The 23,488-nt window shown below is 64.1% G+C and overlaps 1 protein-coding gene across 1 annotated transcript; it reads right to left on the reverse strand.

Moving 5' to 3' along the window:
- Positions 1 to 217: 217 nt before the first annotated feature.
- On the reverse strand, positions 218 to 21,734 carry PFKL (phosphofructokinase, liver type; the record flags this gene model as incomplete). Its single annotated transcript, XM_080695989.1, has 22 exons — positions 218 to 365; positions 648 to 753; positions 834 to 933; positions 1,450 to 1,561; positions 1,687 to 1,748; positions 1,986 to 2,150; positions 3,438 to 3,590; positions 4,222 to 4,309; positions 4,958 to 5,028; positions 5,404 to 5,550; positions 6,558 to 6,621; positions 7,247 to 7,311; positions 7,594 to 7,719; positions 9,240 to 9,332; positions 10,112 to 10,207; positions 12,064 to 12,172; positions 12,362 to 12,406; positions 12,797 to 12,962; positions 13,865 to 14,054; positions 14,725 to 14,802; positions 17,040 to 17,113; positions 21,650 to 21,734. 22 exons carry the CDS (start codon positions 21,732 to 21,734, stop codon positions 218 to 220), a joined length of 2,343 nt encoding a protein of 780 aa, XP_080552115.1.
- Between the last annotated feature and the right edge of the window lie 1,754 nt (positions 21,735 to 23,488).

Consider the following 23,488-nt stretch of genomic DNA (forward strand, 5'->3'; position numbering starts at 1 on the left):
CTCTCCTAGAGGTAGCTGCCCTGGAGGTCTGGCGGGCGGCCGGGGATGAATTGGGGCTGAGAGCCCTAAAGGGGCCACACCAGACTCCACTGGTCCTCAGGCTCCAGGCATGACTCAGGCCCAGGGTCAGGCCTGGTGTGAGCCCGGCTTTGGTGCCCTGGCCACAGCTGGCTGGACAGAAGTGGAGGGACAGCGGGGCGGTGTGCAGGACCGTGGCTCAGAAGCCTTTGTCGATGCTCAGCGTGCGGCGGGTGACGTGCTCCAGCTCCCCTGCCACGTAGGTGGCCATGCTGATGCGGTAGTGGGCCAGCATCTTAAGCATGAGCCGCAGGCTCAGCCACCACTGCTCCCGGGGCATGCGGTGCCTGGGGCCAGAGGACTCAGGTCAGGACCCTGGGTGCTGCCTGGGGCTCCCTATCCCTCAGAGGCCAGCACAGAGGAGGGTCAGGCACAGCAGCCTCGGCCTGACGGGTCCCGGCCCAGGGGCCCCACTGACCTCCCACACTCGGCCAGTGTCAGCCTCAGGAGACCTGACGCGACCCTGCTCTGCAGGGTCTGCTGAGATCTAGCACGGGACCAGGCCCTGACGGGGTCGGGGTCGCAGGGCCCCAGGTCCACCCCTCTGCACAGGCTTTGGTGGGACTCACTCGAAGTCGGTCTCCTCCTTGAGCTGCTCGACAGGGCTGAAGGCCACGGCCTTCTTCCGCAAGCCGATCACGCAGGCCGAGTCGGGGGCGTTGGCGAACACCCGCCCTGCAGATATGGTCACGTGGTGGTTGGGGCCAGGCCCACCCTGGGGCCCTCAGCAAGGCCAGGCCAGGGCGCCCACCTACCGTTGCGATACACGGCCCGCAGCTTCTCCGACATCCAGAGCATGGCCTTCACCCCCAGCTTGGTCCCGTAGTTGCGGTCGAAGGGGGTGGGAGCACCTCCCTGCAAACAGGCAAGGCCCTGTCCCGGTGCTGGCCGGACACACATGGCTCCGCACCAGCCCAAGGGCCACAGCTCGTCCACGCTGCGACCTCGTGAGTCAGAAGCCCCCTGGTGACTTCTACAGGCCCTGCCTGTTCCCGCCGCCAGAGGGCCTGCAAAGTCCAGCCTGGAAGCCTCCCGCCGAGGCCACCGTGGGCTGACCAGGAGCAGAGGGGGGCAGTCCCGAGCCTCAGCATCCCCGGGAAGCAGCCTCACCACGGGCCTGCCGAGGCCACCATGAGGTGGAGGGACACTGGGACCTAGGTGGGGGACTCGGCAGCGTGGAGGTGGACACAGGAGGGTGCGGGAAATCGGGCAGGCTCGTGGAGGACGTGACCTCAGCCTCCCAGCTGAGCGGCAGGCCTCAGTCCCCTCCCGGGAAAGAGGGGCGATGGGCACACGTGCTGCCCTGGGGCAGCGGCTCAGCCCAGTGGGAGACGCCGAGGCCCCGGGCCACAGACACACGGCCTGCCCGACCTGCTGCAGGTGGCCCAGCACGTTGCTCCTGCAGTCGAAGACGCCCTTGCCCTCGGAGGAGTACAGGTTGTACAGGAACTCCGTGGTGTAGTAGTCATGGCACTTCTCGTTCCTGCAGAGTCAGGGGAACAGTCAGGGAGCACAAGCCCCGGGCCCCAGCACCACAGGGAGCCTGGGTGGAGGGCTCAGCTCCCCGACGCTAGCCTCGCCCTGGCACAGCCCCCCCGGCGGCCTCACCGAAGCACCAGGCCCCTCTGGATGTCCGTCTTCATCTTCTCCGTCATGTGTTCCACGTTGGCCTGGGGGCAGAGGACGCAGGTGAGGGAGAGGAGGAGGGAACGCCAGCCCCGCCCACAGGTGGGCTGCTCACCCCAGCCTCATGGGCGAGGCAGAGATACAGGAGCCCCACGGGAAGGACCTTGAGAAGGTGGGAGCCACCTCAGAGCAGTGGGCCTCCAACCTGCAGGGCCGGGACAGCCAGGCCCGTGTGTCAGGGAGGCCGCGGCAGCCTGTGGGCTCAGAGGGGCCGAGTTCACCTTTAGGTCATGGATGTTGAAAGGGTCCTCGAAGACGTAGGCCGCGTCGGCCCCCACGGCGATGCCCGTCACAGTGGCCAGGTAGCCACAATAGCCCCCCATGGTCTCCACAATGAACACGCGGCGCTTGGTGCCCGAAGCCGACTGCTTGATGCGGTCACAGCTCTGAGGAGACAGGGGATGGTCAGGGGTTGGGAGCACTGTCAGTCATCGCTGTGAGGTCACCTCGGTCCAGCTCGGCAGGAACACCACTGCCCACCCAAGGGGAATTGTTTGCACGCAGACAAGTTTCCAAGGACCAGATGGGACCTATGACCAGGGACCCTGAGCGACACGCAAGGACCCTGACGGTCTCCTTGTTTACCCTTTTCTTGCCTGATTCATCTGTGAAGACCTTGGTGTGATTCCCTGCCTCACCCCGTGATTGCTTTGCTATTTCCTGTGATTAATGATATCTTATGTTTTGGTTCTAATCCTCAATAAAAGCAAGATGCTGGTGGAAGGATGGCAGGAGTGGAGACATCTCTCTCTCTCCTCCCTGGCCTCCCCAGTGGCCATGTGGACTCCGTTGTCGTTCATGTGAGGGACTTCTCAATAATCAATCAGCATCAACGCCAGCTGCAGTCAGGGAGCTCCCTGTCCCCACCCTCCCTGGTGAGCCACAGCCACACTGCAGGGACCCTGGCAACAGGAGGGAGTCAGGAGCTGTGCACCTATGCCCGGGGTCCCGCTGCCCCTCAGCAGAGGCAGACAGGGCCAGGCCAGGCCTCCCATATCCCGTCTGCGGGCACCAGGCTCAGGACTGGGGCACCACGGGGCAAAGGACGATGGCCTGGGGACAATCGGGTTGCCACGGGGCAGTGCCACTGGCATCCTGTGGGCAGGGAGACCCCAGCCCAGGCCAGGTGCCCGCTGAGCTGCGGCTCTCCTCTGTGAAGGGGGTGCTGAGGGTGAGTCCTGCCCAGTCTGCTGGGGAGCGACAGGCGGACAGTGCGGCACTGGCCACAGCGTGAGGCCGGGCGGCACTGGCCAACAGCTCAGAGCTTGCGGAGGGAACTCAGGATGAGATGCAAAACCAAGAGGGAGGCGTGACACGAGCCTGTGCGGCCGAGCACCGAGGCAGGGGCCAGAGGCGGAGAAAGGGCCAACGGACAGGCAGGTGTCGTGCCGAGGCGGGCCCCCCACCAAGAGAACAAGCGCGTGCAGCAAGGTGGGCACTGCAGGTACCCAGAGAGGACTTGCACAAAGGCTGACGTGCAGTCAGCCTGCATGCACAGAGGGGCGCGCACCGCCATCAACACCAGAGCCACCAGCCCAGCGCACCCCGTGCCCTGCCCCGCCCCGGGCAGGGGCCACAGGAGCTGGCCCCACCCTGGCCCAACTCCCGGGCAACGCAGCCCACCACGCGCCCTCCCAGAGCCCCGGTCTACCAGCCACCCTCCCGGCCCGTACCTCCATGGCAGCGTTGACGGCGGTGTCTGAGCCCAGGCTGAAGTCGGTACCCGGCACATTATTGCTGATGGTGGCCGGGATAACGCCCATGACGATGCAGAGCTCCTCGTAGCGCCCGCGCGCCTCCACCAGCTGCAGCACCCCCTCGTAGGCCTGCGGAGGCGGCGGTGCCGTCAGCCACTCACCAGGCGCCCCCGGCGAGGGCCAGAGCACAGGCTCTCGCAGCCAAACTGCGGTGCGTGCGTGTTCTTCTTGTTGTTGTTGGGATTTTTTTGGGGGGTGGGTGGGTACTGGAGGTGGAACCCAGGGCTTTCTACCTCCAAGTGACACCCCAGCCCTATTTTTTATTATTTTTATTTTTTTGCAGTACTGGGATGGAACCCAGAGGCATTCTACCTCCAAGCTACACCCCCAGCCCTGTTTTTAATTATTTCAAAACAGTCTCACTGAGTTGCAAAGGACCTAAGTAGCTGAAGCTGTCTGCAAACTGCAAACCTCCCATCTTAGCCTCCCAAATGCTGGGATTACAAGTGTGCGCCACCACGCCCGGCTTGCACGCTTGCGTTCTTCATTTGGTAAGGACTCCCCCGCACCAGGACAGGGCGTTAGCAAGCCTACTGCGCTGGCAATACTGCCTCAATGCTCGGCCTCACCAGCACCAGGCCTCTAAACCTTGTAAAGCCTCCAGGAGTCGATGACACCCCCTTCCCACCCCCAATCCTAACTCACAGCACCCAGAGGCCCTGCCCACAAAGTCCCAGTACGCAGGTGGAGGGGCCCTCACCTCGAACCCGCCGATGACCAGCAGGGCGTGGACGTTGTAGGTGCGCAGGTTGTCCACAATGGCCTCCATGTGGGCCTTGGGTAAGGTCCTGCAGTCAGAGGTGCCAGCGTGAGCACACAGCATCAAAAGACCCGTCCAAACTGTCTCATCCCAGAAGCATGTGCCTCGGCCGTGGGGGCCCATGATCAATCGCTGAATGGCCCTCCAGACAACTCCGGGCAGATACACAAGGCCAGCGGAGGCCTGGCACCTGCTCAGCGTCCTCGCCAGGCGCCCATGCTGTCGGGAAGACCCTGCACCCTTCTGCCAGGGACGTCCTCTCTGGGAAGCACAGCCACGGGGAGGCTTTCTCCAGCCCCACAGCCCTCAGAGCAGCTGGAACACACAGCTTCCTGCAGGCACACAAGGTGGCCATGCTGCCCATGCCCACTCCACGGAGGGTCTCAGCCCATCCGGAGACAAAAACCACAGCCCCAGCCAGCATGCATGGTGACAGTCCACCATGGCCTGCCCCAGAGGGGAACAGACGCCTCTGCTCTGGCCCCTCCTGCCCAGCACCGGGGCACACGCTCAGGTCCTCCCCCGGCAGAGCCAGCCACAGCGCAGCTCTCGACAGGACGCCCAGACAGGGTCTGCAGCGGCTCTGGACAGGCCACCTGCTGGGAGGGGCCGTGTCCTCGGCTGGGCCTCGAGTCTACACTGGCTCTCACCCCTGGTGCCCACGGCAGCAGCTCACCTCTTGGTCCCCAGCATGGAACCGCCACGCCCCAGCCAGCCAGCTACATCATGCCAGCCCACTTCCTGTACCTGGTGGGGAGGCAGAGCTTCAGGTGACAGGCCGGAGGGCCCGCCATCCCTGCTCAGGCAGGGGGCCTCAGGACAGAGGCCGTGCTGGTGCTGAGCAGTGCATCGCAGCCAGGCCTGGACTCCAGGCCTGACCATGCAAGGCTAAGTGGACACGCCCCTCACCCTCCAGGCCTGGCAGCTGGCCCCCTCCCAGGACCAGGCGCCGACCACCCATTTCACATCCCTGTACGGGATTGTTTCCGCGCACATGCTGAAAGCCCTTCAAATCCTGTGTGTGAGTCACTGGGTGGGTAGAAAGACAGGAGCACACGAGGTCCAGCCACGGCAGGGGCAGTCCTGGCTCCAACCCCTGCCCTCGGTCGCAGCCGCACCTACCTGACCCTTGGCCAGGCCTTCGAAGCCGTCGTGCACCACGTACACGGTGTGGCCGTGGGAGATGCCGGTCCGCACAGCGGAGCGCACGGCCGCGTTCATGCCGGCTGCTGGGGCCCCCACGTTCAGGATGGCCAGAGAGAAGTTGCTCTTCAGAGAGAAGAGAAACAAGACCATGAGACCCGGGACTGGGCAGGACCCAGCGGAGCCTGGACACTGTCCACTCAACTGCCCAGGAAGAGCGCACATGGAGCCAGGCCGCGAGGCACATGCCTGAATGCGAGCAAAGCCCCCGGCGAGGCGAGCGGCCTCGACATCGAAGCCGGGTCAGTGGGCTGGCATCGTGGGCAGCCCCGGGCGTCACCTTCCCCGGGCAGGGGCTGCAGGGCCGCGATGGGCTGCTGTGGCCACACTGCTTCACAGCAGCCGCGGCGGGAAAGCACAGCCAGAGCTGTCGGCCCCGTGCTCCGGCAAATCTGGGCGACGTATCCAGGCCAGCAGCGCTTCCGGGCAGAGTCAGCATAAACAGAGAGCGTGTCCACATGGTTCTCAGTGCGGGCCTGGACCTTGTGTGCACTTGGCATATCTGCCCACTTCCCTCCAAGAGCCGCCCTCCGAGTGTGGAGCGGCCCCACCAGGCAGCCACGCTCCGCTGGGTCCCACTAATGAGCTGGCTACACTGCCCCCAAGGTGGTCACAGGGCCTGAATGGGGCACCAGCCTCCCGGAGGGCGGAGGGGCAGCCTCCAGACCACGCCCACCCCGGCCACACCCACTGCCTTCACACCTGGTGGCCACACCCACAGTCAGGGCTCCAGGGGCCTCAGAGTAAGGACCCCACGCAGGGTGTCTAAACTGGTCATAGGAAGCCAGCCCTTTCCTAAGGGGCTCAGCTGCTGGGGGAGGCAGCTCATAAATGCTAGTGCCCAGTCCCCGCATAAAGCCATGGCCGCTGTGTATCCTGCAGCCCTGTGAGGTGTACCAGCCGCGCCCTTCACCTCTGAGACCAGCTGGCCCAGTGCCCACAAGCAAAGCCGGCCCAACCTCAGCACGCAGCTCAGACCCCTGGCGTGCTGCTTAGCTGCTGGACGGCGGGGACGGCACAGGGCGGGGCAGGCTGAGGGCCAGAGCCCGCGCCGGCGCCCGCCTCCGCCTCACCTTCTCCTTGGAGACCTTCTGGTGGGCGAGGAGCTTGTAAATCTTCCAGTTGTTCTCGAAGCTCCTGGAAGGTAAGCGGGCCATGCGGTCTGCAGCCCCGCAGCCCTGCAGCACACGGTCATGTGACTCGGCACAGGGGGCCCACAGCTCAGCAGGGGAAAGCTGGGGGTGGGCACCTGTGGCCTGGAGCTCTGCAGCCACTGGGCAAGGGCCAGAGGTACAGCCCAGGAGACCCTGCGCGGCCCCGCCTCCCTGCCGCCACACCCCAGCAGGCGCCTTCAGCAGCAGCATGAGACCTCAGACACAGGCCACATCACCGCACAGCAAAGCGCACAGCCAGCAACCAGCCCGGGTGTGGGTTGGCAGCCTCGGCAGCAGGTGGGGAGCCCAGTACTAGGAAACCAGATAACCAGATAGGCGCGTCCTGTCCAGCCTGGACACCGCGGGAGGGAAGAGCCCTAGCATCTGCTGGCCTCTCCGTCCCCCAGATGAGCCACCATTCAGTGTCCCAGGCTGACCTGGACTCTGCACCGGGCACTGCTGCCCCGCTCCTGCACGCCCTGCCCTGGCCACCAGCAGCCTGCGCCCACCTAGCACCCTGCCACCTTCTCCCCACAGGGCCGCCCTCCACGGTTCCTCTCACTGTGCTCTGTGCCGAGCCCCAGGTGGGAGCCCCAGGCGGCCCTCACCTGCCACGGAGCTGGATAGCCTCGTCAAACCTCTTCTCATCCATGGCCTTCTGCACGTCCTTTGTCTTAAAGAAGCAAAAGGCACAGCCGTTGGGGAGGCCCAGCACGTGATCACGGCCGCAGCCCACCCGGTAGCTCAAGGAGGGGAGACTGGGCCGAGGCCGGCTCGCAGGAGCCCAGCCGCCCAGCCCAACCTGGCCTCACCTGGTGTGCCCACTGCTGTGCCCTTGGCCCCGGGCCGACCTTGGGGACCCGGGGTGTGTTGGAGACGGCACAGCAGCCCCCCCCAACAAACACACGATCAGAGAACAGGGCAGAGGTGGGCAGGGCGGCTCAGAGGTACTCACCACCTGCACACACTCCATGAGGGGCAGCCGCACGGGCTGGTTCCCCGAGAGGCTCACCACGCAGGCCGGCGTGTCGGGTGTGGCCTCCAGCAGCGCCATCACCGCCTCCACGCCCATCTTGCTGCTCTGCAGAGAGGGGGCATGCTCGGTTTCAGGCCCCCTTCACCCGCATTCACACCTGCCCATCTGCTCTGCCAACCACGCACCGTGTCCCTCCACAGACACGCGCACCTCAGATCTCAGAGCCGCCACACGGCCTTGTACTAGGACGTGGTGAGCAGGCCCACGGCTTCCCAAGACAGCCCGCGCCACTTCCCAGGCCCCACAGCCCTGCTAGGAAAGCCTGGCCCCGCAACCCGGGCTGCACTGAGACAGGCCCACCACCCAGGCCCAGGGCAGCAGCGGCCGGCTGGAGCCAGCCTCCTTCCCTGACAGGGCTCCTGGCGTGTACGCTGCTTTGTGGCAGGACTTTCCTGCTGTGTGTACAAACGACACAGGCGCGCTGACGGGCCAGCGGAACCATCAAGAGCTGCCCCACCAGACCCAGCACAACTGCAGGTCCCAGAACAGCCACGGAGACGGCCAGGCAGGCAGGGCGGAGGCCCTCGGCCACGGGGGCGGTCCTGCTGTGCCCTGGACTGCTAGTGAGGCTGGCAGAGCCGGCTCCGTGTGCGCAAGGCCCCGCAGGCGCTGAACTCTGGACTGTCCATCCCAAGATGTTGAAGAAACCGTCCCAGGAGAGTGCTCAAGACTCCCTCAGGAACAGGGTGATGACTTGTTGGATTCAGGTTCCCGCCTCGGGCAGGGTCAGCTGGCCCTCTTCATGACACCCCGTGGGCACGTGGGCTCAGGGGTCAGCATGAAAGCTGCTGAGACTCCTTGGTGATCCTGACTAGAGTGCACGTCCTTGTTCTCTATCCCAGGTGTCTGTGTCTCCCACCAGTGTGCATGGAACCGGGCGGGGCTCAGCCGCCGGTGTTCTTGGCAGCAGCCTGTCTCCCCCTCAGGCTGGGTGGTGGCTGGCTTGGTGCCCAGGTCCCAGGCCCTCCTGGCTCCTCAGTGTGTACCTGAGGTCATATATGGGGTGCAGCAAAAGCTGGCCAGGCCCTTCCCACGGGCCAGTCTCCCGAGGTACCGCAGGTGCAGGAAGACGCACACCAAGGGTGCAGGGAGGGCTCAGCACAGCTCAGCCACACTGCACAGGGCTGAGCACAGCGCATCTGCTCACTCTGCTGGGCTCTGTGGCACCCATGGGCCTCCTTGACCCCAATCCTGTCTCCATCTGGCTCTGACCCATCTGTTCTGCAGAGCACAAGGTAAGACTCAGAAGCGATGGGGACCAAAGACACAAACGCAGCTGAACTGACAGCCAGAGGCGGCCAGTCAAGCCCCCGCCGGCCCTCTGCTCCGCCCCAGGGACCTGCCCACGGCCACCAAGAGGGTCTGCAGCCTTGGAGCCAATGCACATGCTGGGGAGGGGGCCGACATGGAGGCACAGGATGGACCCCACATCCAAATTTCTCACAGCCGCAGAGAGCCGGGGGCTAGGCCTCCATCTGGTCCACAAGGACCCTAGGACGGCACAGTCACACGCACTCCACCCACACCCTCACGCCTGCACACCCGGCCGGAGCGACACCACCTACCAGGACGCGGTCGAAGGCTGAGGGCGTCCCTCCCCGCTGTACATGGCCCAGCACGGTCACTCGCGTGTCGAAGCCCAGCCTCTGGACCACCAGCTGTTCATCAGGACAGTTAGGAGGGACGCAGGCTCCTGCTGCAACCCCTGCCACCCCCGCCCCAGGGCCCAGCCCCTGGCCTTCCTCAGGCTAGTGGGGCAGCCCGGATACCTGCATCGGGGCTGGAGATTTGTGTGTGTCTGAGTGTGAGGCTCCCACGAGTGTGTGAGCGCATGGAGGGGCATTCTGTGTGTGCATGAGCGTGGGCACGTTGCCACGCTGGCAGCCCTGGGTGCTCAGGGCTGGGCACGGCCTCTGACCTTGGCTCAGTCTGCACCAGGCCCCTGTGGTTCTGGGACAGAGGGTGGAGGAGTCTGCAGCAGGAGAGTTCCTAGCAGAGCGTGGGGACACAATCACCACGTGGGTGGCGGGGTGGGTACGAGGCGCAGGACCACGCTCCACAGGTGGAGGGTGGGCAGGGCTCACGGGAAGGACTTCCTGGCAGTCTAGGTGCTCAGTCTGGGTGTGTGCACCTGTCACTGAGGGGCTGGCAGGGCTGGTCATGTCACAGGGGTGCTGGGGAGACTGAGATCTAGAGGGCAGGGGCTCCCAACCAGAGGGGGCAATGGCCAGGCTCAGGCTGGAGTCCAGGGAGCCTTGGGAGAAGTGGCACCCTAACCTGAACCAGGCTATCACTCAGGAGGAAGCCCAGGGCAAGGCCAGCCCAGGCGCTGTCCCCAGAAGCTGGGTTTGGGCCCGAGTGAGAGCCCAGGGGCACTGGAGACGCAGGGCCCCTGCCCCGTGACCGGCACTCACCCCCAGGTGGCCAGTATACTCACGTCCTTCACGTAGCGTGACGAGATGGGCTTCCCGTTCCGGTCGATGGCGCCCTCTGCGATGATGATTATGTTCAGGCGGGAACCCCGGCTGCGGGTCTGTGGCAGAAACACCCCGGGCTCACGCACTGGCACGAGCCACCGAGCATGGCCACCAGGTGCTGGGGGCCTCCCTGAGGCACTGCACCCGCAACCCTGGGGGGCAAGGCCCTCCCCAGCTCTGCGGGACCACCTGGAGTGCAAGGGGTGGCGCTGAGGCCAGCCGCCAGGCCCCTGCCTTCTGAAGGGTGAGGGGCTTGGGAGAAGGAGGCCCTGGGGCCAGGAACCCAGCGGAAGGCACACCGGCACCTGGGCATGTGCTCGGGTGGGGTCTTCCAGGCAGAGACCCTCGGCACCCGCTCTAGGCACTGGGCGGGGACGTCTGTAGGGGAACAGCCCCTCCCCAGTCCCAGAGCCTGTCTGGTCAAAAGCTAGCCTAGGACACTCAGGTTTCCTCTGAGGCTGTTTTCTCACAGTGCTGACCACTAGACAGCACCCCCTGGACTGCGAGGTCACCAGGAGGTCTAAAGATGGCACACAGGGCCATGACGCCCGTAACGGGCAACAGACACCAGCTCTGGCTCGATGCGCCGGCGTCACATGCTGGTGGCTGTGAGGCTCCCGGGTTTACTACCTTCCCTCCTGCTTCTTCAATGACCTAATATTTGTATGATTCACAGTGACCCACGAGCCCTACGAGCCTCAGACATGGAGGCAGGTTGGCGCAGCTCATGGGCAGGGTGGTGGGAGGGCTGCCTAGAGGAGGTGACGCTGGTGCAGGGGGGTCTGACACCCAGGGGTGGGGCTGCAGGTGGAGCTGAAGGCCAGGGCCTCCGTCCTGCTCCCTCAGGGACACCTGGCTGGTGGCAAAGCAGGGAACACCTATAGCTCACATGGGAAACGGAGGCTTGCAGGAGGGCCCAGCCTGCTTACACAGGGCCAGAAGGAACCAGGTTTGTGACCCAGGCCCAGGCGGACCCAGCCCCAGCACGGGTGAGCCAAGGCCCAGACAGCCGGGAGCTGTCACCACCAGGTCCAGCTCTACCCTGCACTCCAGCCTGGCTGGAAGGGCTCCATGAGGGAGGGAGACAGCAGGCCCCACGCTGGGCCCGCCTCCATGGAGAAGGTTCCAGAAGCCGGGCCATGACCTTCAGTCACTGCACTGCCCTCGCAGGGCCGCGCAGCCCCAGGGAGGAGCCAGCAGGGAACAGAAAGGGGAGGGCCACACCTTCACACAGGACAGGGACCTCTGCCAGCCCACACCCACCACAGCTCCAGAACCGGCCATGGGAGGGCCCTGCCGCTCCCCAGGACAGACTGCTCCCCAGGACAAACCCTGCACCATCAGGCCTGACCCAGGGTCCAGCCAGTCTTAGCTGGGGGCCCTCCAGGCCTGCAGGGCAAAGTGTCAGCCCATTCTATGCTAGTCCCCCTCATACCAACCCAAGGGCCCAGAGAGCCGCATGCCAGGCACCCTGCCCTGCAGGCTGCCCCAGCTGCCCCAGGCCCTCTACAGAAGGCCACACCTCCCTCCCTCTCCTGCATCAGGACCCTGTCCACTCTGGCCACAGGCACTCAGGCCACTGGTCCCCAGCACAGGCCCGCCCCTCCCACCGCCCCGCCACCAGGGCCTTTGCAGGAGCCCGTCCTCGGGTCTCTGCTCTGGCCCGGGCACTCTTCTTCACAAGGCTCAGTGGGCAGTGCCCTAGGAGGCCAGTTCACCTTGTTTGCAGCACCGACCACGTGGACTTGAGTCTGGGACATCAGGCTAAGGGTCCATGCCTCCCACCGGCCTTGCCCACGGGGCAGAACCGCAGGGACAGCTTGGCCACAGCTCCCAGAGAACCCGCAGCCACTCAACAGTGAGTGAGAGGACAAGCAGCCGGAGCAGGCCCGCCGCCATCCAGGGCACTCACCTCGCCCAGCCTCTCACACATGAAGTTCTCCCAGCCATCCTCGGGGGGCGCCTCGGGGATGAACAGCCAGTCGGCCCCGGAGGCCAGCGCAGACACCAGCGCCAGGTAGCTGGAGGAGCGGGAGGGGCAGGCCTGCTCAGGGCCCCAGCCGGTCCCAGGGCCGCAGCTCATCCTCCCAGCCTGGTCCCAGGCTCTCACACGCTCCCATCGAGAGACAGAGCTACCACGCCCACTCCCACCGTCCCCAGAAGCTCCCGGTGCCCCCACCCCAGCCAGCCGACAGCACGTCCCTGCTCACCCGCAGTGCCGGCCCATCACCTCCAGCACGAAGGTCCTCTGGTGGCTGTGGAGACAGACGGCAGAGGGGTCAGTGCCAGGCCTTGCCATCCACATGCCGGGCCACCCTGTCCAGCCCCAGTGGACAGCGGTGCAAACAAAGGACGGCGTTCTTTCCCCGATGCGGGGCAAGAAGACAAGGGGCTCCCTGCCACCCCTCAGGCAGGGGGCCTTTCCCCTGGCCAGAGCCCCAGGGCCACCCTGCAGGTCACCACACCCCCAAGGCAGGCAGCCACCTGCTCAGTCAGGCGGCACCGCTGAGGCTCCGCAGCCACCTGCGGGGGGGGAACCAGACCCTCTCCCCCAGCGACAGTGGCCAGCTGGGTGCCCAGGACATGCCACTGGCCGCCGGCAGCCACCACGCAGGCCCAGTGCTGCCTGGGCCGCGTGGCCTCACCTCTGGGCTGTGGTAGTGATGGCATCGATGACCTCCATGATCCGGTGCAGGGCGGAGTCCGTGCCGATGGTCATGTCCGTGCCACAGAAGTCATTGTCGATGGAGCCCACCAGCCCCGCGATGTTCAGATGGGAGTAGGTCTGCGCCGTGGTCTCAGAGATCTTACCTGGGCCGACCACACGGGAAGGCCTGGCTCAGCACCACGGCACCAGCCAGCGCCCTCAGCCACCAGGCAGCTCAGGCGGGGCCCAAGCCGCCAGAGCCTGCCCTGCCCAGGGCTCAGGAGAGCACTGCCGCACCTCCAGGTGCCCCCACTGCGCCACAGAACTGACCAGGCGCCAAGGGCCACTTTCTCTTTCTTTGCAGTACTGGGGATGGAACCCAGGGGCAGTCTACCTCCAAGCTACACCCCCAGCCCCATTTTCTAATCTTTATTTTGAAACAGGGTCTCAGTAAATTGCAGAGGGCCTCGCTAAGCAGCTGAGGCTGTCTGTAAACCACGATCCTCCTGTCTCAGCCTCCCAAGTACTGGGGTTACAAGTGTGCGCCACCACACCCAGCCCAAGAGCTTTGTGGTACTAGGGATAGAACCCAGGGGCTTTCTACCTCCGGGCTATACTCCCAGACCTATTTTATATTTTATTTGGAAACAGGGTCTCACTAAGTTGCTGAGAGCCTCACTAAGTAGCTGAGGCTGGCTTCGAACCTGTGCGATCCTCCTGTCTCAGCCTCCCGAGTACTACGATTACCAGTATGTGCCACCACACCCAGCCCAAGGGCCACTTTCTGAGCAGCAACCTGAGGTTTTGTGTCTAGTGGTGCCCAAATTTTAACTGCATTCCTACAAACTGACAAAATCTATAACCCAGGCCAGCTCCAGCACCAGGCACCCCCACCAGCTCCTGAGTCTCTTGGCCACCCCACATCTGGAGCCACCTAGGGTCACCCTAGCCTCGGGCTACTCCCGTGGCCAGGCAGCACCTGGTCACCCCGGAGGGCAGGCAGACCGTACGCTGGGCTCCAGGCCGCCCGACCTGTGCAGCAGCGCTGGCTCCCACGCCGACCCACCTTCCCTCACCAGCTCCTCCAGCAGGCTGCCCCACTCGCTGCGGAAGATATTGGCGCCCGTGAGGCTGCCGTCCCCGCCGATGACACACAGGTTGGTGATGCCGCGCTGGACCAGGTTGTAGGCTGCTGCCAGGCGTCCCTCCCGTGTGGTGAAGGCCTTGCAGCGGGCACTGCCAATGACAGTGCCACCCTGCGTAGAAAGGACCAGAGCCTCCAGAGAGGGTGGCAGGGGGCCGACGACCCCCGGGACGCCACAGGGACCCCAATAAAGACAGCAAGTCATAAACCTGGACAGGACCCTCACCTCCCTGGTCCCTTCTCCAACACAAGGCCTTAGGCTTGGGAAGTTCCAATAGGTTGCTGAGCACGAAGGTTTTGGAAATGAAACCACCACACAGTGTGTGTGCACACAGGGGCTGGCCAGGGCCCGTGAGGAACAGCACTGGCGGCCCCAGCTGCTGCGTCCCCATGGGCCCGCACTGGGCAGCTTCGGCCCTGGGCTCCCTGGGGCCCAGCCGTGGCACAAAGCTGCAGTGCACGGTGCTCTGCAGTTGGGGTGACCACCTCGTGTGGCCATGGGGACAGTATGCCATGCCCCGTGGTGCGGCTCCACTGTCTGAACCCACAGCCTCCAGCCAGACCACCTGGTCTCAGCCTGGACCTACCCAGACTCCTAACACCTGGCAACACCGCGACCCCCCAACAATTCCATGGCAGCTGGAGGGCACGGTCAGCACGAAGCCCAGCCCCTGCAGCAGCCCACGTGTGTGTATCTGTGAGCCCATCTCCGCATGTCTGTGTTGTGTCTGCACACCCACACACACTCCCGGGCAGGAAGGAGCACTGGCCCTGGGCCTCACCAGCTGGATGATGTTGGAGACGCTGAGCCAGTTGGCCGGCTTGATGTTCTCCCCTCCTGCCACGAGGCCCTCGTAGCCCTGAAACAGGGGGACAGGATGAGACGCCCGCAGCCCCCGCCGACAGCCCGTCATCTGGGAGATGAACTTCTGACCGTGGCCAAAGCCTCACCAGCAGGAAGCAGGCCCAGTCACAAGGCCTGCCACCCCTGGGGCCTCGGGGACAAGGCCTGGTTGCCCACACAGGCCTCCAAACACCCTCCATGGCTGGTCTGTCCTCACAGAGATTCAGCCACGCAGCAGGGCCTGGGGAGTGAGCCCAAGCTCAGCCCCATCGGTGCATCCACATCCAGCAGGCGAGACCAGGGAGCCCGGCGATGGGTCCACTCCACGCGAGCATGGCGTCATCCACCACCGAGGGCCTCTGCCTGGCTCTTCGCCCTGGCGTCTGTGAGGCCCCGGGCTGCAGCGCACTGCCCACGCCCCTGCCGTGTGAAGACCCGCCAAGGGACACGCGGGAGGTGTGCAGTTTGGGAGGTAGAAATCAGGCTGCTGAGAGCGCATCTCCCCAGAACCCTGTATGTGCTCCAGGTCGGAGAGCCAGGCAGAGGGGACTCGGAGCCCCAAGGACATGCGGGCAGGTATTGAGGACAATGTCCCAAGGTGACCCCAGGTGCCACAGGTGGTGCCGTGCCATGGGGGTGGGAGCAGAGGCTCCCGGAGTTCACATAGGGCACGGGGGGTTCCCTCAGGACACGGCAGCGTCACAGAAGCACGACAGCACCTCCCTCTCCAGCCCTGCAGCACACCAGTCCGGGCCAGTGGGCAGGTGCGGCCCGGCCAGGAGCCTGAAGCAGAAGGTTCTCAGGCGCTCCAAGAGGACAGAGCCACCAAGGTGTAGGGACCACAGAGCGACCCGCCCAGCTCAGGCTGGGCCAGCCAACCCAGCCCTCTGGTCACCCAGACCCCAGCCATGCATGTGCAAGAAGGAAAGAGATTCCAAACCCCACAGCACTGCCCAAGCAGGCAGCCACAAAACTCAGGCCGGTCGGCCAAGACCTCTAAACTGGTCTCCTAGCCACACCCTCCTCCACAGCCCTCCTGGCCCCTCCTGGTGGGGAACTCTGAGCCCATGGGTCCAATCTTGGCTCTCGGGGAATAAAAGCAGCCCCACCTACCAAGTAGGACCGTGAAAAGCGCTTTTACAAAACCACAAGGTTATGTTTGCTTTGGGCCCTAACATCCCGGAGGGAGCAGAATTCTCGTACTAGAAGAGACTGAAGGTTCAGGGGTAAAGGGACAGACACACAGACCTAGCCCTCAGCCTGCAGCCCTGAGTCCTTAAGCATGGGCCGCACCTGCCCGGCTCTTGAACGCAGTCCCTAGACTCTGGGATCTGCTTCCAGTATCTGCTGAGGGGTGTGCAAGGGCCCAGCCACACCCACACCTGCTCCCGGAGAGGGAGAAGCCCAAACCAACTGTTCACTAATGCCTTCAATGGCTCACTCATTCATGCAAAGCTCCCAGCAGAGCAAAGAGCAGGGTGTGGACCAACCAGGACCTGGGGCCAGGGTGAAAAAGGGGAGGAGCAGAGGCACCTAGGGTGCTGGGCTTGGCTATATAAACAGCTTGTATATAACAGGGCTTGTATATAAACAGCAAGAACAAAATAACAGAAGGTGGCTACACTATATATAAACAGCAAGAACAAAGTAACAAAAGGTCACCAGTAAACCACAAGAGAACCACAAAGGAATCCCAGCAGGAAGGGAGAGAGGGAGGGAGGGAGGGAGGGAGGGAGGGAGGGAGGATGAACTCACAGGCCTGCAGGCTACAGCACCAGCCCCAACTCTGCAATAGCAGGGAGAGCCCCAGGACCCCAGCCCTGTGTAAGAGACCATCTAGGGCAGCCCCAGGCTGGAGGGCGCCAGGCAGGGCTGCCTCCGAGGGCCTGGCCTCTCCCCCACCTTGGCAGAGTCCTGGCCAGCCTCCCCAGCCACCAAGGCCTGCAGGCTTGCACAATGACCAAGGGAGGCTGTGAGCCCAGGCTCCCGCCCCCACCCCAGATCCCCGGGCAGCTGCTGAGCCTCTAGCCAGGCTGGTTTCTGGACACTGGAAGGGCACCCCCCCCCCAGTCTACCCCTGCAGGTGCCCTGCCCCAGGCCCCCATCCTGTTGCACCCTCTCCCAGGTCACACACACCCACTTCTGTAGCCAGGCCACTGGAAGCTTCCAGAGCAACCCACATATGGCCTATGCCAGAGGCCAAACTTCCTCGCAAGCACACACAGGCCACCCGCACCGTGTGTGCCACCTTACCTCATAGATGAGGAAGACTTTGGCGCCCACATAGATGCCCATGCGCGTCACAGCCCTGACGGCAGCGTTCATCCCTGCAAAGGAGTCGAGCAAAACCCATCAGTCCAGCCTCGGGGACACTGCAGTCCCTGGACCACCTGCCCCCCCAGAGGGCTCCAGGCCAGGAGGCGGGAGACCAGCCCTAGGTCACAGCCTCAGCACCCTGGCCCATGGAAACAGCGTCCCCGAGGTAGACCAGGAAAACCCACAGGGACTGGAGAGTTTAGGGACCTGCACAGCTGTTCCCAAAAGATTCCTTCTATATCCTGGGTCCCACCTGTTGGCCCCAGCCACAGCCCCAAGACTGGCCCTGGGCTCAGTCAGCGGAGCCCCACCCTGCAAGCCCACGGAGCCAGGCACTCACCACGGGAGCCCTGTGGATAAAGAGGGTTCCACAGAATGTGGAGGGCAGGGCCTGGCCTTGGCCACACAGCACAGAGGGCACCAAGGACCCCCTCAGCCACTGGACCAGGGCACACTGCCCTATCCAGCATTAGACAAGACACAGGGCAGGCCACCCTGACCCCAACCACCCAGGCAACAGTGGGCAGGACAGTGTAAAGCCTGGCCCTCCTGCCCACCAGCCAAATGGGTCACCTCCTCCTGCCCAGCCCCGGCTCTCAGGACCACCATCAGTGTTGCCACGACTATGCATGGGGGAATCTCTGGAAAGGCAAGGTAGACAGAGCAGAGGAGGCAGCCCACGGGAAGGGCCTGTGCTGATCTGCCCCGGAGCCCATATACAGAGGCCCGGGCAGGATGCCCCTGCTCTCAGCTAGGGAGAAAGATGTCTGTGGCGGTGCCCAGCCTGTGCTCTGGCCACAGTCACCCTGGGCTGCTCTTGCCTGAGGAGACCTTGCCCTGCCTGTCCTTGTCCTGCCAAAGTACAGGCACACTGCCATCTGTCCCTGGCCCCAGGAGGAGCCCCTGAGCCGAGGCCTCTGCTTCTTATCTGCTGCAGCGCCTGCGAAGCTTGAGCGGGTCCCTCAAAGGGCGTGTGGACCAGCTGCACAGGAGCCCACAGGTCTCAGCTTGGCCTGGGGCCAGCGGAGTGAGCAGTCCCGAGGAGCCTCAGGCCTCCAGGAAGCCCCCAGTGGGCAGTCTTCCCCAAGCCGAGAGTAGAGGACAGGGCATGTGCCGCTATCCCAGGATCCCAGGTGAGAAACTGAGGTCCTACTCGGAGAATAAAGGACCTGCTGGAGCCCATCAGGCTTGGGCAGAGCAGGGACTCACCTGGACCTCGCCTAGGGAACGGCAAGCAGCCCTCTCCAAACCCAGCAGGCGCCAAGGGGCTCCTGGTGGAGGGCCACCCAGACACCGGGGCAGCGTCACCCAGGGCCACTGAGGACTGTGGCTGCCTCATCGACGCTCACTCGACTCCAGCAAGCACGCCCGTTGCTACAGAACAGCAGATGTCCCCCATCCCCAGACAGATGGAGGTGCGTTGCTAAGGCTGAAGGGGGGTATTGAGCACCCCAGGAGACCAGAGCACCGTCTGAGGAACCGAGTCCAGAAGGTGGCCAAGGCTGCGCTGTGGGCTGCAGGTTCTCTGACCTCGGTCGGGGGCAGCAAGAGAGGTCAGCTCAGCCAGAGCCCAATCCTCACTTGTAGCAGACCAGGGAACAGGGGTCCAGGCCCAGCTCTGGCAAGGGGGGGGCCAGAGACCAAGGTCACACCCAATGTCTCTCTGGCTCCAGGTGGGTCTGTGTGCCAGTGGGCAGGCCATGGCGTCATAGCCTTCTCTAGCCAGCCTAGTGGCCTTGCCAGGAGCCCGGGGGACGCAGGGTGCCCAGATTAACATACCACGCGAGCTGCACCCCTGGGCGCAAATTGCTCCGGGGCATTCTGCACAATAAAGCCCGGTCACCTGGGACTGTATCCCAGGATTTCAAAGACTGAGCCAGGGAATGCAGGTGTGAGCCTGGTGCACAGTAACCTAGCAAGACCCTGTCTCAGAGCCCACGGTTCAATCCCCAGCCCCACAGGAAAGAATGAGCAGTAAGCCAGGGGCAGTGGCACGCGTCTATAATCCCACGTACGAGGACTGAAGGTTTGAGACCGGCCTCTGCAACTTAGACCCAGCGTCAAAAAAAAAAGGGCTGGGGCATAGCTCAGAGGCAGAACAGCCCTTGCTTTAATGCCCCAGTGCCAATAAATAAGTAAATACAACCTACTCTAACATCCAGAGACAACGAAGCAGGCCAAACCACAGTGTGTTCAGCACTTCTAAGAACAACGTGACCGTTTCGTGCAGAAACCTCGTTTCAGGTTGGGACGGCGCCACTGCCCTGGCGGCTGCCACCTGATGAGCGGGCCCCGAGCCTCAAGGATGCCCTTTCATCTGCTTTTCTTCCTCCAGATAATCTCTGGGCAGCAGACCAGCCAAGTCAGAAGGCAGGCAGGAGAGGGGCCAGCAGCTGCCCAGCAGCTGACCGCACCCCATGCCGGGGAGCTGGACTTTGGGGTTGATGCATTTGGCCCTGAAGTGACTCCATCCATTCACCCCCGGGAAAACAAGGGGGGTAGGAGGACGGCAGGAGAGTGAAAAGTGCCCGCACCAGGGACAGACCCAGGTGGCCGGGGGGCGGGCGAGGCTGCTTAGGCTTCCAGTTACTCTTGCAAAATTACTCTGAAAAAATCGACATCCGTGAACAACAACTGCCTCACGACTCACTGGCCGACTCCTGGCCAACAGGAAGGGACGGACCCAGGCGGAGGAGGGGGCTTCCTGCTAGCTAGGAGAAACGTGCAAGGTGGCCTGTCTGGCCCGTTCTCCTTACAGGAGGGGAAACTGAGGCTGGAGGAAGTGCTGGGTCTGGGCGTGGAGCTGGTCAATGAGGCCAGGACTCGGGGTCTGTTCCACGGGCTCTCACTCAGTCCAACACAGGCGCATGGGCTCTGGGAGGAAGGAGGGCTCTGGGTCCCCTTCTCCCCTGCGCTAGGCCTGGCACGACTAGAGGGGCTGGTGGTGCCTGGGCCAGTGCCTGGGCCGCAGGCACACCACAGAAGGCTTGCCTTTGCCCGGGTGCAGCTGCTGTCCCGCATAAGCCCCCAGCTCTGAGCTGGGGAAGTCCGCAGGGTCCCCCTTCTGCCACCCCAACCAGAAAAGCACCGGTCCCCGGTCCCCGGTGAGAGAGCAGAGCTCAGACCTAAGAGAGAAATGCAGCTGCCAGGGCTTGGGGAGGGCGGCCATGCTGGCAAGAGGGCCACGGTCAGCAACAGGTATCCTGGGTCCTAGGAGTGCCACCCGCTGTGTGAGGCACCAAATGTTGTGTGGCGGAGGCTGGGCACCCAGTGCAGATGGCCTGCCCACCTTGCTGGGCCGAGGGACCGCCACCCTCCCCAGGCCCTCCACCAGCACCCAAACCACTTGTCACCCTGGGTGGCCCTGCCCCAGCAGGACACTGATCCAGCAATGCCTTTCCTGAGGGGAAATGCCCACAGAGGCCCAGCCTGGGGTAGAGATGGCCCACAGCTGGGGAGATTCAGGGCCTCAGGCCTCACCCAGGAGGGGCTTCTCTGGCAGGCAGGTGAGCCCTCCCGTGCAGACCTTTCCTGGGTCTAACCTCACGGGGTGATGTGGCCCAAGGCTCCTCCAAGCCCACTGGCTGCCCCGTCCGGCCCACCATACCATGCTCCAGCATGCCACTGCTGCCCAGCAGCGAGCGCTCATGCCACACACATGCAGAAGGACACACTGACCGCCAGGCTCGGCCAGGCCCCGGGGCGCCACCCGAGGTCCTAAGGGGGCATGACTTCTCTGGCCTCCTGGGCTTAGGTCCTTGTAAAATCCGATTTCCTCCCCCGGACCCTGCTGATGGGCAGTCCAGGGTCTGTGCTGGGGAGGGCAGGTGTGTCCCCATTTTCCTGAACTATTTCCTGAGTTCTCTGGAAGGACCTGGCCCAGCTCAGAGTCCAGGGTGCCACTCCATCCGTAGGCTCGCAGCCAGCCACCTGCTTCTGGCCCGCTAAGCTTCTGGGGGCTCCTGAGGGCTGGGGTGGTGGCTGCCCTGCGTCTGGGATCCACGGGTGCCGCCCTGGCCATTAAGGACATAGCCCTGGGGACCAAAGCCAGGGAGTGGGGCAGAGGGAGCAGACCCCCAGGCCTCAGATCCCAGCACAGGACCACCACCTAGGGATCGCGCGCGCGCGCGCGCACACGCACACACACACACACACACACACACACACACACACACACACGCCTGGTCCTCCAGTCACAGGACACAGGGCGTCGGGGTGGAGGTGCGCCCTGGCCAGGTCCGCAAGCCCGCCCGGGGTGGGAGGGGCAGGAGGGCGCGAGGAGGGCGCGGAAAGCACGGGTCCAGGCTTCCCGGCCGCGGGGCCGAGCCCACCGCCCGCGAGGCGTCCCGGAAAGCGGCCCCCGCCCGCGAGTCGCCCGCGAAGGGCGGCGGGCCGGGCCGGCCGGAGGACACGCCCCCGAGGCGGGCGGCCTGGGCCGCGGGCGGGCGCTGCGCCGTGGCCCTCGGCACGTACGCGGGCGGGCCGCGAGTCCCGGGTCCCGGGCGAGGGCGCGGGGCCCCGAGGGGCCAGGGCCGCGCGCACCCCACCTTGCGCGTCGCCGCCGCTGGTCAGCACCCCGATGGCCTTGCCGGCCCCCGACGTCCGCAGCTTCTCCAGGTCCACGGTGGCCATGGCGGCGGCCGAGACCCAGGGCCCGCGCTCCCTCCGCTCCCGCCGGGCTCTGCGCGCCGGCCGAGCCGCCGGGTCCCCGCCCCGGCCCCGGCCCCGCCCCCAGCCCTAGGTCCCGCCCTCGCCGGACCCGCCCCCAGCCCTAGGCCCCGCCCTCGCCGGACCCGGCCCCGCCCCCAGATCTAGCCCCGCCCGCCCCGGACCCGCCCCGGCCCGCCGGGACCCGCCCCGCCCCCAGCCCTAGCCCCGCCCGCCCCGGCCCCGCCCCCAGCCCTAGGCCCCGCCCTCCCGGCGCACGTCCGGCCGGCGGGGCGGGGCCGGCGGCCAGGTCGCCCCGCGGCTCGGGCTGCAGGCGGGGCGCCCGGGGTGGGGCTGCGGCGGGCGGCGGCGTCCGCGGGCGGGGTCACGGGCGCAGCCCTGTCGAGCCCAGACGTCCCGGGCGGCACTCGCGGGAGCGCCTGAGCCACCTGCAGCTGGGGCCCGACGCGCACTCTTTCTAAACCTGTCGATCGGACAGGCACGTCTTGCTTATTAGTCGTTTATTTCAAAATTGTGCAGGTGCAGTTAAAGCCTTTGGACAGCATTCCAAGTATTTTCTTTTTTTTTTTTTTTTTTTTTTTGCGGTACTGGGGTGGAACCCAGGGGCATTCTACCTCCGAGCTACATCCCCTGCCCTGTTTTTTATTCTTTATTTTCGAACAGGATCTCACTGAGTTGCAGAGGGCCTCACTAAGTAGCTGAGGCTGTCCGTGAACCGCGATCCTCCTGTCTCAGCCTCCCGAATGCTGGGATTATAAGCGTGCGCCACCACGCCTGGCTTCCAGGTATTTTCAAACACCATGCTGGACATGGGTAAGAAGGCCCAGGAGTGCCCCCAAGGGACACCCTTAGCCCTACCTGAGTCCTTCCCAGGCCGCCTGCTGCCCCTGCAACTGAAGGTGGCCAGTGAGAAGTGTGGGTAGAGACTGGAACTTATTTTAACTGCTTTTCAAGTTCTTTGCGGTGGCTGCAATCACCCCTCTGTCTCCAGGGAAGCTCTGTAAGGCCCGTGCTGGTGCGGAGCTGGGGAACCAGCAGGTGGGGTGCAGGATGGAGATGGAGGAAAAACCAGCGCACACTGTAACCCCAAAACTTGGGAGGCTGGGACTCAAGGATCCCGGGTTCCAGGCCAGGACTTGTAACTTAGGGAGCCCTGTTTCAAAATTAAAAATTAATTTTTTTTTTTTTTTTGCAGTGCTGGGGTGGAACCCAGGGGCATTCTACCTTCAAGCTACACCCCAGCCCTATTTTTTGTCCTTTATTTTTTGAAAAAAGGTCTCACTGATTTACAAAGGGCCTCACTAAGTAGCTGAGGCTGGCCTCAAACCTGTGATCCTCCCGTCTGAGCCTACCAAGTACTGGGATTACAAATGTGCGCCACCACACCCATCTTAAATATTTTAATTTTTAAAAATGGTGTAGCTCAGAGGTAAAACACCCCTGGGTTCAACCCCCAGTAGGTGAAAAAAAGAAATACGCGTGTATGTAAGCATGCACACACAGATTAAAGAGCATTAATTAAGTACCCACGTGATCCCCTCAGGTGACAACTCTGCAGACGTTTGCGGTCATGGTCTTCTTGCTTCTCCTGTGATTTCATCGCTCTTGCTTGCCTGCATGTATTCCATAAAATATATGGTTACGCCACAATGAGTAACCACCTCCTACTCACCTGAATGGTGACTGCCGACAGTGACCAGAGAGACTGCAAGGGAGGG

The sequence above is a fragment of the Muscardinus avellanarius genome (genome assembly GCF_963383645.1).
Source record: "Muscardinus avellanarius genome assembly, chromosome: 5".
In the NCBI taxonomy this organism is placed as follows: domain Eukaryota; kingdom Metazoa; phylum Chordata; class Mammalia; order Rodentia; family Gliridae; genus Muscardinus; species Muscardinus avellanarius.